We start from the raw sequence: 13,560 nt of genomic DNA, 5'->3' as shown, positions 1-13,560 counted from the left end.
TGCTACAGTAACCATCCACTAATTATTAATTAATCATATATTGATTAGCATCATTAGATTCGTCTCGCGATTTACAACACATATGTGCAAAAAAATTTATAAATAAACTTCATTTAATATTTCAAATTAGTAAGATTCTATCGCAAAAAAAATTTGTGTTTACACGGCACGAACTAAACACGGCCTGATCACCATGAACTCCATATTGGTAATGCTCAGTCTGCGGGACAACATACACGGTCCTTGAGGCGTGCTCTTCTCAACCAACTTTGAGACTCATTCACAAAATCTCACCCAATCACTAAGACTTCTGAAAACATATACAGAATCATTTAACTGTGAGTGAAGGAACAAGCTTGTTGCATTGTTCAGCAACAACAACAAACCTCTTACTATTGTTTTTTAGTAGTAAATCCATTTAAGAAAAAAGACTAAAGTGAGTAATGTTGCAAGTAGCAGTAAAAATACTGGAGCTGAAGAGAAAAGGGATGATACGGTCTTACTCCAGCGGGTCCACTTCCTATAGAGGACGCAACAGCAACTTTCAGGGCATTGAGGGTGTTATCAGCTCCACAATCTAAAGTAGCACATTAAAAGTTTCAATAATAAAAAATAAAAGACACATAAGAAGATCGAGGAGGAAAATAACGGAAATGAAAAATTTAAAGCTAATCACTACGAGCCATATGAAAGTAGAAGGAACCTGGGGTCAAGCGAATGCCCAATTTCTCTGCCGTAGGGAAATGACAGTGAGGGTGCGCTGGCCCGCGCATTTAGCTTGACCTGCCGGCTGCTGCAGTGATGGAACCGAGTGTGATAGATTCACGCATTTGTTTTTTCAGGGATGATTACATTGATTCAGGATTCATTTTTTATACTGACAAAGACATGCAAACCTGACAAAAGAACAAAACTGCAAATTCAGCCCTGGGTTTAACTAAATGAGGTGCTGCTAAACACATTGTATGAAGAGCATAGGTTAGCGCCTATATTTTTGAGGCGTTCAGTGCATCGAATAATTAACTTGAGGTAACAGACAGAGCAAATAATTAACATATATTCATATATGTTTAATCACCGGTCCCTCCGCTATAAAGCTTATATCTCTTATAATTTTCTAGTCACAAGCATAATACAAAGCTCTGCACTAAAGGCACTGGAATTCAAAAATCTTGCCACTAATCTCTGAACTTTCAATGGCAAACTGCACCGAATGTCATTGTACATGAGAAATAAGCATTGGCCTACTGGAATTTCAGGAACATAACTTTTATGTAAAGAATGCAGAAAATAAGTGAAAGAATGCAGAAAATAAGTGGACATATATGGAACAGGAAACTAATTCTTGTTGTCTTCTAAATTGAGGAATGTTGAGTACTCTATCCTGCTTGTGATGAGTGAATTGTCAACCGTGCGGTGTGATCGTGCGCTTGGTCTTTGGATTGCAGGTACACGGGCGTCGAGTGTCGACGGGAAGCTGTCGTGGAGGTGCTGTGGCCGATGGACCGTGCGGTGGACGGAGGTGAAGGGCGGCCGGGACCGGAGCTCGGACCGGGCGGCAGCTGTGGCGTCCACTCCTGGATCGAGGGCGCAAGCGGCGACGGAATGCGGGTTTCTTGGTTTGCGCCACAAAACCAAGGAGACGGACGACGGTCGAAGACGCCAAGTCGTGGAGGCACGGGCGTCGGTCTCGGGACTGACGGAGGCGACGGGCGTCGACGGCGTCTATGGCCTCGCTGCAGGCGAGGAGGTGACAGGCGTCGGGCGGCGTCTAGGGCCGTCAGAAGGCCGAGGCGGGAACGGCGTCTAGGGCCACGGCGTGGAGGCGGGAATCTTCCAGCGCGTGAGGTTTGGCGGTTTTCTCAAAACCGGCCACCTACCCGGGTTTCACGGACCCTTCAAAACCGCGGATCTGATCTTCATCAAGATGGCGGCATCGCGGAGAAGACTTCGTTTCGAAGAAAGAACATCGGCCGTCGGATGAGATCGTGTACAGGGGGTGCTGCAGGCCAACCGGTCTGACGGGTCCTTGGCACCGGTCTGACCGGTCTAATCAACCGGTCTGACCAGTCCAGCGTATCGGTCTGACCGGTCCCGCGGGTATAAATACCCCTTCACTTGTGTTAGGTTAATGGCGGCTTTTGTATTCTGTTCGTGGACTCATTAAATCTCCAGGCCGCCGCCCCTGCATCTCCCTCCCTCTGTTCCTCTCTTTAGAGTAGGTTTTGATTATAGATTTGTGAGATTTTGTATTGGATTTGATTAGGAAAGGAGGCCCCATCCTCCTTGTGCCCTCTGGGCTTTTGAATCAATCCAATTCCCTAGTTTTTGTGCCCTTGTGTGATGGATTTCTATTTCGTTTTTGGTGCACATGATTGCTAGGATTCTACGAGCTATTTGTTGTGATTCTCGTGCTTCTGATCCTGTCCCAAACCCTCTGGAATCACGAGCTCTTTTGAATTGGATTTCTTGAGTTTTTGAAAAAACCCCAATCCTTCTTGATCCCCCCTCGAATTCTCGAGATTCTTTGATCTTTAGGATGAGATCTCTTGGGGATATGTTCACGGGATAGGGGCGAAGCAATCCCCCAAGTTTCATCGATTTTCGTGGTCGTTTGGTTGAGATTCATCGTTTGAATCCAAGTTTTCGGGGGTTTTCTGGGTGCCACCGGTCAGACCGGTAGGCAAGACCAGTCAGACCGGTCTGCTAGTTTTTCTAACAGACTCGACCGGTCAGACCGGTCCTGTGCATCAGTCAGACCGGTCCAGGCAGATCAGTTCTGCAGTTTTTCCGATTCGCTTCCGATTTGCTTCGTGGTTTCGCTCGCTCGTTCGAGGCCTTTTGTGTTGGTTTAGCTTTTCAATAGCTACTCCAAACTTTGGTCAGAATGCTTGAGGGCTTGGGCGATTTTGGGACATAGGCCGACGATTCGAATTTCGAAGAAATTTTGATCGGCTCCCATTCACCCCCCCTCTGGTCGCCGGCTTCGGTCCCTCATAAATCAACTATGCATGGCTAGGACAACATTTATGATTGACTAAACAAAACAAGTTGGAAGAACACTTTCATCTTAGGGCAAGTCGGAACCAGTGTTTTCCTTACCGATCGGTAACCGCCGGTTACCGCCGATTTTTACCGATACCGCTACTAGGCGGCAACCCATACCGGCGGTAAATTTCGAAAAATTTCGCCCGAATTTAAAATTTTCAAAAATATTTGAAATAAAAAAGGAAAAAATATGGTAAGAAAGTAGAGATGACATACATCATTCTAATATAGAACATGTTCAAATATTTGACTGTTTGGGCACTCAAAAAATAAAAAAACTTTCGGACCGGTAATCCCGAGCGGTATCCTCTAATCCCGAGCGGTATTCGGCGTTTTCCGAGCGGAAATCAGCGCATTTGGACCGGAAACCACTGCATTGTGAGTATTTCTTGATTTTACATTGATTTTTAGATGTTTGTTGTGTAGCTATATTCAAAAACATGTGTTCATATGAGCTATATGGATCCATTTGTTCATGGTAGTTGGATGTTAATTTGTTCATTTTAGCTATATGTATATATGTGTGTTCATATTTCAAATATGTACATATATTTTCATTTGTTCATTTGGACCGGAAACCACTACTATGTATTATATATATTGACGATGATGGTTTGTGAGGACTATGGTTGTGATGATTTGCATGGACTATTGTTGTGATGATCTATATGGACTATGGATGTGAATTTCTATTTTTATGGATATGAACTTCTATTCTATGTATGTGTAAATGTTATATAATTGTTTGATATATACCATCAGTAATGATATTTACAAAATTACAGTGAAATGCTGCCAAAATTTTTAATTTTCCAAAGTCATACGGTGTTTACCGGTTAAAAACGACGGTTACCGGTCGGTAAACATCGATTACCGGTCGGTAAACAACGGTTACCGGTTTTTTGAATTTGAATTGTCATTTCGAGCGGTTTCTAGCGGTTTTCGGCGATTTACCGCCGGTTTACCGATACCGCTAGTTGGCGAAAATCGCTTTACCATCGGTAAGGTGAACCCTGGTCGGAACTGTCTTGACATACCTCAATAGACAAACAAGTGAATATATAAATTGCCTTGACATATCCCAATAGACACGTCGGAACTTCAAGTCCATGCTATGTGCAAACTTCACGAGATCATCAGACGGCCTCTGCTGGCTGTACCACGCCAAACCAAACACAGTCAGTGAACCAAGCAACCTTTGAAGCCTCATGAAAACGGACCTCTTTAATGCTGATGGATTTCCTCATGGCAAGTATCATTTTTCCTTGAACAAATCTCTAAACTCAATCTGATCAAACAACCTATTTCCCCCCCAAAAGTATAATATATATAAAGAATTACAGTACTTTAAGGAAGATGTTGCATGCCAAAATCAAGCACACTATAAGGCAAAACAAGCCTGCTGTTGCTAGTGGGTAGCCACTGCAAGTAGTAACAGTAGAATTCTTCTCGTATTTTATTTGCATAGGAGGATAAAACAGAGAAAAAATAACATTTTCTGGAGATTTCTCTGCCCGTATATGCAATCATTTCAGACGTATGGTTGGAGCGTCACTATTTGCACACCATAAGAAAATTAGTAGGCTAGGTATATCCTATTAAGACAGCTAAGGCTCTAAAACCTGAACCACAAAATCGATCAGTAAGAGAGATAGCAACAACAGGAGCATGTAAAGGCCTGCAGGACACGCCCATTGTCATCAACTGAGCAGACGAAGACTAAGAGCAGGACCAATGCAATGAATCGGTTGGTTCCTGCCCTCCAACAACTGGCCAGGCTGCAGCATCAACAGTAAGCAGTAATACTCTAGAAGTGCAGAAAGCCACAATTAGCAAGCAACAGTCAATCTGACCTGGTATGGCTGGATGGAAGTAGCCAAAGCACCGGCGACCTACACTCAATCTTCTGTTCAAGTCTATCAGATTTCTGACTGGATGCACTGCCTAAATAAATGGAGACAAAAGCATCCGTTGGACAAAAGTAACAAATCAAAACAACAGGGAGTCGGCCGCATGCTTCATATGCCACAATCTTTCTGTAGCAAGGAGGCAGGATCATCCCATGTTATCTGGTGGAGCGTCAGTGTCGCGGGACTGAGCCAAGTCACCAGTTTATCCTTCAAGTGAGTCCAGGGAGAGAAAATTGCTATTATAGGATTCCAAACAAGTAGCTTTGTTATTATAGGACTCGTTCGCTTCGCTATAATGACACCCGAAACATTGGCACTTCGAAATACATGACATTATGGTCATTTTAATTCATTTTATAATTCTAAATACATGTATTTTTCCATCTTACCCGTATTGCCCTTTCATCTGCCGATCGATCTTGCCCTTGTCGATCGATTCGCCCGTCATTTCCTCTGCCGCGCCGCCTCCCGACGTTTCTCGCGCGACAGAAACTCTCGCCGCCTCTTCTTCCCTCCCCCCACCTCGCCGATCTATCTCCATAGATGGAGAGCTGCTGCCTGCAGACCTTAGTAGCCATGTTCTCGTTCCTGTTCCCAGAAGTTCCTGTTCCCAGAACCGGAACATTCTCGGAACGAGGAATAACACTTATGAAGGATTTTTACACTAAATTGTTCTCCGAATCGGAACGTTTCCGTTCCGAAACAAGGAAAATGGAACGAAGAATGTGGCCACGTTCCACGTTCCCGGCTTCTATGCTGCAGACGATGGAGGGCTGGCAACCCTAGACGAGGCGGCACCTGATGCCCTAGCCGTAGGACCTGGAGGGCTCGCCACAGGAGCAGTTGACGCCCTGGCCGCAGGACCTGGTGCCCTGGCCGTGGCTCCTGATGGCCTAGGCGCCCTCACGTCGATGAAGGCCTGGTCGACACCCGCGTCATGGGGGTGGAACAGCTGCTACAGCGAACCTGGAACGACGTGGGGCTGCTGCCGCCGCTCGCCGGCCCGCCAGCCACAGGCGCAGGAGGTTCTGCACCAGCAGGTTGAGCAGGCCGATGATGAAGATGATGAAAGGATGAGGGGGCAATACGGGTGAGATGGAAAAATACATGGTCATAATGTCATGTATTTCGAAGTACCAATGTTTCGACTGTCATTATAGCGAAGCGAACGTTAGAAGTACTATAATAGCGAAGCCGCTTGTGCGACAGCGACCTCTCCGTGGGCCTGAACCTCGCCGAAATGGCCAAGGCTTTCCGCTGCGCCAACAACGATGACGCCGTCACCATCAAGGTCGACGAGGCCTTTGCCGACAACGTTACCTTGGAGTTCAATTCGCCCAGTAAGTGCGGGACCCGCACCTCTTTTGCGCTAGCGGCTCTTTGTGCTGATTTTGGGTTTGTGGAAATGAACAGAGGATGGTGAGATTTTGTCTTTTGAATTCCCTTTCATGGAAATCGACGGCGTGCCCCTCGAAATCCTGGAATACCCGGATTCCGATTACCAGGCCGTAGTCCGCATGCCCTCTGCCAAGTTTATGCGTATCTGCAACAAGCTCAGCAGCTTCGCGGACAGCGGGGATAGGGACACTGGTACATAGATTTTACCTGGTGATTTATAAGGCCAGTCTCAGTGCTAGGGTCATAAGAGTGTCATGACTTTAAATTTGCTAACATGTACTAATAGTATGAGGAGAAAGAAAAAAAAAAGTGTCATGAAATGCGAGAGGAGTGTCATGGTGATAACCCTCCACTGGCACAGTTTTTAAAATTTCAGTCTAGATAACTGTGTCGATAACACTCCCATTGAGACTGGCCTAAGGCTAAATAGGTGGATTCTAGTTATGTACCTTTAACCATTTCCATTTCCTGCAGTAGTTGTCATTATCACAGTGTTTGGTGAGAGTATCACTTTCTCCGCGCACGGAAAAACTGGGACCTCAGCGCTTAGCTGCACGCAGACCCAAACTGTTGACAAGGTACTTACCGGTTTGACCCTAGCCCTTCAAATTGGAATGGATATCATCCTTTTGAATATCTGCATGTGACTGTAACATGAAATGCAGTGAACAACCATATCAGTGATGTGTTGTCGATTCTTAATAGGGAACGTATCAGGTGCAAACTAATCTCTTCGTGCAAACTATGTAAACTTCAATCTGAGTCATTGGATCAACATTCAAGGGGCTGGTTTGATGGTCTAGATTGAAGTTTCCATAGTTTGCACGGAGAGGTTGGTTTGCACCTGATATGTTCCCTTCTTAATAACTAGCAAGGTGGCCCGCGCTAATAGCGCGGGTAGCTAGTTTTTTTATTTAATTCTTTAAACATATTTACAATGACAGAAGAGATGTATTTTGTAATTTATTTATCTCTCATTTGCTCTTGTTGAATATTATACTACTTGCAGCTTTCTATGCATAGGAGTTCATATCAATCATCACTTTTTATGTTGTTTTATTCTATATTATAGTTGCATATTTTAGTACTTAAACCTGCAAAATCTAAATTTGAGGATTGAATTCAATTTTGGATCACCTTGAATACGGAGCAAATTGTACATAATTGTATTCATATAAAGTTTTTTTTTTATAATTATGAAATATATTTATATGTATTTGATAGTTATGTTTGCCAACAATCTGTAACTTAGATGTTGGAGTTCGATTTGTATCTTGCAATATTTTGATTAATATTTAGCGAAAATATATCTAGTGTAGTTGTTAGAGCACTTAAGTAACATCTAGCAGATTTAGACCTGACTCATCATCGAGCGAAAAAAAAATGATCATGGATTAGACAAAAAAAAAGTTATGTTAAAAAATAAGTTGAGGCCTCCTGCTGGCTTTTGTAAATAAATATTATGCAAAACTTATATATATGCGTGTTATGTTAATGCATATATGTTTTAAATTTTTTATTTAACCGAACCTATTATTATTTTTCCCACTTTGGTTACTGCACAATTTATTTGTTTTTAGCCCATATGACTGCATATATTGGTCTACTTTAGAGTTTTGTCATCTCGGTGATAGATAGTTCCATATATATATCTTTGTTGTTGTGTCTAACTCTTTTCTTTATTTTTCATTTTCTCTAGCAATTTTTATTGATTTCTCTGTCTTCTATTTTGTTCCTCGGTATATTTGAAATCGATTAGTGTGTATCGCATCCGATGCATCTAATGGAGAAGTTTCCTGTTTAGTATTGTGCCTCGGGGTTTTTTTTCCTGAGCGAAGAGGAGCATCGACAACGTATATTTGTTTGAATCATTTGATTTTGTACTGTAGGCAATCGACTTTGAGATAGATTAGCAGGGTTTCAGGCCTGTATCTGTGGCTAAAATAACTTCAGTTGTGGCTTCTATGATGGAGCAGTTTTTTTATGGATATAGAGCTGTTTTGAAAACCGTTCGGTAGAACCGCTTCTTCTATTTTTTTCATGAATATATGAAAGATGTCAAATGTCCAACATGACATGGCTATAATTTAATATTTTTCTCATTCTAATGATATTATTTATAGACTAAACCAATAAATTCACTTTTGTCCTTTTTTTTGCCCTCATTTTCTCATTTTTCCTGTCTTCTTTTTCTATTCACCTTTTTCTACTTTCCTTACCAGTTCAATCTTGGTGCTTCTTTATCTTTTTCTCTTCTCTTTCTCTATACTTCTTTACAGGTATCGATCACATTTGTGTTCCATGCCTAGTGTGTACTTATAGAAGATTAGATGGGGATAACAATGTTAATAATTATCTATGCTATTTGATTCCTCACATGACTAACTCTCTGATTTTTCCCATGCATCTATTTAGATTGAGCTAATAATAGTCACATTTATTTGTAGGTTTCGGTGCTTTACCCTTTATCCCAGTGATTATTACTTGTATGGAACTATTTATATGCCCATAGAATCATAATTCTTTGTTGACCACCATCAGATTAGTTTGTATAACTAAAGTTGTTCAAGAATATGCAATATTTATGATGATAATCCTTGTTTGGAGAAAGCATTGATTCTTTAGCGGATATTTCTCTCACATTAATTCGTCTGCGTATTCATTGGCCCACACTTACAATCATAAGGTGTCAATGGTCTTGCAATAGATTGCAATATGTGAAACTCTGCGCATCATCATTATTTTTTTGTCCCTATCTTGACGTTTGGTTGCTCCAGAAGAAATGGATTTATTGAGTTCGGCAATGATTTTGAGTAGAATCCAGTGTGCTTCATGCAGCTACATGTACTGCAGGACGTTCTTGAGACTCAAAAAGTTGTGATTTGGAATCTCGGGCAAAGACTATGGTCGCGTCGTAGTGCAGGGCGTTCCAAAGATTTTTTAAAGCAATTATCTCTTTCAATAGTACCAATACAATACAACTATGGTTGTGTTGTCACGCTTATGCTGCTGCCATTTTTTTTTGCATCTTTAAGGAAGGTTAATGCGAGACATAGATGGTAACATGAGTTTTTATGTCATGCGGACCCTGTATTTAACTTTAATTGGATACAGACACTTTTTGGTAGTTTAAATATTGCATCTCATTATATTGGACATGGACTGTTTTGTCCAATTTAGATCGTTAGATCTTCATTAAATCGAATGGTGTAAATCCTATACACAAATACTATTTAGATCTTCGTTAATTTAGAGTATTTATTAACTTTATTTGCCATGAAACTCAAACTTGGATTTTTATTATTACATTTGATACTATTTATTTAGCTATTTTTCTTCTTAATATGATTCATAATCCCTACACATATCAACAATAATTTTTTTATTCTAGTTCTTGCATTTATCTATTTATTAATCATATTTGATGCCAATTTTTTTATACTTTTAATTTTTAATTTAGCTATTTGGCTAATAATAAATTTTTTTTTGTCGTGTGCCAATGCTAATTTTTTTAATTTTATAATTCTAAATTTGCTTAGTAATTGTATTCAACATGGACTCTTTGGTTAAGTCCTAATTTCTTTATTTTTTTTAATTCCAAATTAAGCTATATTTACTAATGGTATTTGGTATGGACTCTTTGTCGTGTCTTTTTTATTTTTTAAATTTGAAATTAGCTATTTATTAATCGTATTTGACATCTCATCGTGTTTCTTTACTCCATCATCATCACAAAATCGTCCGTCCATCCATCTTCGACATCCCTTCACGTCGGGGGCAGTGCCACGACACTGGGGGCACATCGCGTCGGAGGCTCCCTCTGCCAGCCTGTTGCCTGCGACCACCGTGCTGCTAGCTACCAGTAGTTGCTAGGAATTCAAGTCAACATTATCTCTTTGCAAAGAGGTATTAACAGTCCAGATTAATTCTAAAACATATGTTTTTCCATCAAACTCATGTATTACCCATGCCCCCCTCTTCTTCAATCGTCCAGAACGCATAATCCGTTTGTAAAACTTTTAACAGGTACTAACAATATGACATACTAAAAAATTAGTCAACTGACAACAGTTGGACAGTCATAGAATAACGTAGGAATTTCTAGACCCTCTCGACGAACGTGGTGGTTTGTTTTAACACTCCCTTACTAATATAATAGAATTTATACTTTTAATTTTAAATTTAGCTATTCAGCTAATATTAATTTTTATCTAGTGGTAATGCTATATTTTTAATTTGATAATTCAGAATTTTCCTATTTAGTAATTGTATTCAACATGGACTATTTGATTAAGCCCTAATTTCCTTATTTTTTTAATTCCGAATTAAACTATTTACTAATAGTATTCAACATGGACTCTTTGCCATGTCTTAATTTTCCTTAATTTTTTAAATCCGAAATTAGCTATTTATTAATCGTATTTGATATGAACTCTTGAGTTAGTTTGAACCGTTAGATCTTCATAAAATCCAACGGTGCAAATTCTTCTCTTTTTTAGATTAATGTGGGAATTTCTAGACCTTCTCGGCGAACGTGGTGGCTTCTTTTAACACTCCTTTAATAATATAATAGATGCTCTAATGTTGTTAGCAAGTGTGCATTTTTGGTTCCTCACCTAGGTTACCTTTTAGCCTGTCTAGTGGATAGACACCAGATTAGCTGAACATGCATACATACTGCCTTAGAATTTCGTTGTCTCACTTTCCTTGTTGAGTTGCTAAATTCACTTTGTTTGTTAATGTTGCTCTTCTGTGTTGGGAGTATTAGTTTAGTCTGTATAACTGGATTTGTTAATTTGTCTACATATTTCATAAAGCGGAACATGGCTCTTCATTTGGTTGATTACATTGGTATTGGTAAATAGGATTGAATTAGGCGTTTGTTTTTTTTAGTTATTGCTTGTTTCCTTCTTAACTGTAAAATCTGATTGGAGATGGTTTACTACTCTGCAGTGCATATTACCATCTGTTTATTCTATAAATCTCAATTGGTTCTATCATGGAGTAACATCTTTAGTGTCCTGTGCCATTCAACTACAATTTTAAGAAATGCTATAGAATGGATCCGGTTTATCTGTATGTGCACTAGTTAATGGGTCATGTTTGTATCAATGCAGCCAAAAGAATCTACCCTTATAGCGTGAAAGAAGCGGTTTCCGTGATGTTTGATCTGAGCTACATGAACTCCTTCGCCAAGGTGTCTACCACCCTGTCTGATCAAGTGACTATCAGTCTTTCATCCAAGCTGCCCGCGGTGGTCGAGTACAAGATCGCAGAGATGGGCTACATCAGATATTATATGTTGCCAAGGGAGGAAGTTAATATGCAGAATGAGGGAGATGATGAGATGCAGAGGATCGCAAAGGAAGATAAGATGCAGAATGAGGGAGTTGAGATGCAGAAGTGATGACTAGCGGGGGCATGTATGGTCATGTTGCCTACTTTGTCTTTCCACCATCAATTGCTTGATTATTGTTTGCAAGCAAAAAAAGATGTTATGTCTCATCTGTTTAGGCCAGACAGTTTTAGCTGCTTGTATCAGTATCTGCTGTGAGGCCTTGGATTTACAGTGAATTTAGATGAGTGGATTTGTGCTTTGTGCATTGGTATATACCGTGCTGTTTGATCCGGCACAATTTATTTATTGGGAGGGCAAAAATGTGCCTTTTGTTTCTTTTACTGCCGTAAATTTGGAGAGACCGACCCGCTCGGAGGTGCTCCTGATTTCTGCGCTTCAGGGCGAAAGGATGCGCAGGCGGGACCGAACCGACGGCCTATCCCTCCCACTAAAAAGGTCTCAAGTGGCTAATTTGTTAGGTGCTGGTTAATTCGTCCCCTAATTTTAATGAAATGAATTAGATAGGACTAGAAAAACTGGCGCGGCGTCGCCACGCCTTCCTTGGAGCGTGCCAGTGCCAAGGTAGTATGCCTATATCTTAGGTCAGGGAATGAATATTATTTTTTTGGCTGCCGTGACTTCATTTATGTATACCACATCAATATTTCCTTTGCAGCATGAGAAGTAGAAATGTATCAGAAATTAAGCCGCAACAATTATTTGTTAAAGATAAGTTCAGCGGTTACTGCATTCACAATTGTGTAGTGTCATGTTTCGCAAAAAAAAAAAATTGTGTAGTGTCATGAAACTACTTTGTTACAAATAGAAATGACATGAAAATACCACTCGCATAAGGACAACATCACAGATTTACAGGTCAACGGAATTAGCGTGTCAGAACTTTCTTGATTTATTTTTTCAAATATGAATGGAATGTCCCAGGTTATTCTAAGTTTGTACTCTTGGAAACAAAAAAAATTGATACGACTCAATCCATCATAGAAGCATTTGATGACCATTTAAGGAAATGATGGATAGCATGCAGGCAGTGCGGTTGGAAGGGCAGTGTTTAGATGGACGAGGTGGGTCCATATTCCGTGATTGATTTGTAGCAACCGGTTGTATGACTGTTTTCACCTCCACCCTGAGAGCTCCTGTAGGTGCAATCATACAAAAAGTCATCAAAGTAATCTTAAGAAATCAAAATGCAAATATGTGTATTGTATGCTAAGTATAGGGAGTTATTTATAAGAAAGGTATGCTTTACTGTCAAGTTTCGGTGATTTTTTTTACTACTTAGTTTGAATGCATACCTGATACAGCATCTTGTGACCCCGTGAGGACTGGTTAAGGGCAAATTCCTGTTTTTTACGGTATGCCTTATTGTCACTACTATTACCCTAATTCAGAGATGTGCAACTAATTAAATTTTCTGCAATGGACACAAACATAATTGTAGAAAAAAAATGAATCTCTCAGTTTACAGATCATCACTAGAATCCCTACACCACATAGTACAATCTCAATGCAAGGAAAGAGTCAAATCAAGAAGCTGGGTGCCTCTGTTGTAAGCACGATGTCAGCTCTCCCTTGCAGCCAAATAAATCACACAGATGGTAAAACCTCGAGAGCCAAAATCGACTCATAATTATGCCATACTCCATGGCTGATGTAATGATGTTGCCGTATGACATTCTCATTGGCTAACTTTTTCCAGGAAATAAAAACAGGGCTCAGTACCGTACCTGAGGAAAAATAATTTGAGTGATGTTATAAGCTGCAGTGCCCTTACTAATTTCACTAGCAAGGATTTTGCAAAAAAAAAAATCACAAGCAAGGGTATAAAATTTCCTAAACAAAAGTTAT

At 40.3% G+C, this 13,560-nt stretch overlaps 1 protein-coding gene and 1 pseudogene across 7 annotated transcripts; one reads left to right on the top strand and one right to left on the bottom strand.

The window, feature by feature from the left end:
- Nucleotides 1-287: 287 nt before the first annotated feature.
- Nucleotides 288-5,649, bottom strand: LOC120709241. Of its 7 annotated transcripts, none has more exons than XR_005689606.1 (6): nt 5,348-5,648; nt 4,902-5,165; nt 4,086-4,202; nt 704-896; nt 504-577; nt 288-310 (listed from the first exon to the last, which is right to left on the bottom strand). XR_005689606.1 is itself a non-coding variant. In XM_039994790.1 (4 exons), exons 1-4 carry the CDS (start codon nt 5,581-5,583, stop codon nt 565-567), a joined length of 456 nt encoding a protein of 151 aa, XP_039850724.1. In that variant the 5' UTR covers nt 5,584-5,649; the 3' UTR covers nt 320-564. The 7 variants fall into 7 exon arrangements, 1 of the variants encoding a protein (XP_039850724.1); XR_005689608.1 differs by having other exon boundaries at nt 704-793; XR_005689605.1 differs by having other exon boundaries at nt 4,086-5,165; nt 5,348-5,649.
- A 220-nt stretch (nt 5,650-5,869) lies between these two features.
- On the top strand, nt 5,870-11,763 carry LOC120710324 (annotated as a pseudogene).
- Nucleotides 11,764-13,560: the final 1,797 nt, after the last annotated feature.

The sequence above is a fragment of the Panicum virgatum genome, chromosome 5K, assembly GCF_016808335.1.
Source record: "Panicum virgatum strain AP13 chromosome 5K, P.virgatum_v5, whole genome shotgun sequence".
In the NCBI taxonomy this organism is placed as follows: Eukaryota; Viridiplantae; Streptophyta; class Magnoliopsida; order Poales; family Poaceae; genus Panicum; species Panicum virgatum.
This window is presented reverse-complemented; position numbering and strand designations above follow the sequence as displayed.

Bases quoted from the DNA above. Each gene is read 5' to 3' on its own strand.
- LOC120709241 (XM_039994790.1), bottom strand. From the start codon at position 5,583: ATGTTCCGGTTCTGGGAACAGGAACTTCTGGGAACAGGAACGAGAACA. The intron at 4,203-5,347 runs GTAAGATGGAAA...GGCGTGGTACAG, and splicing joins CAGATGAAAGGGCAATACGG to CCAGCAGAGGCCGTCTGATG. The intron at 794-4,085 runs GTATGTCAAGAC...CCATCACTGCAG, and splicing joins TCACTTGTTTGTCTATTGAG to CAGCCGGCAGGTCAAGCTAA.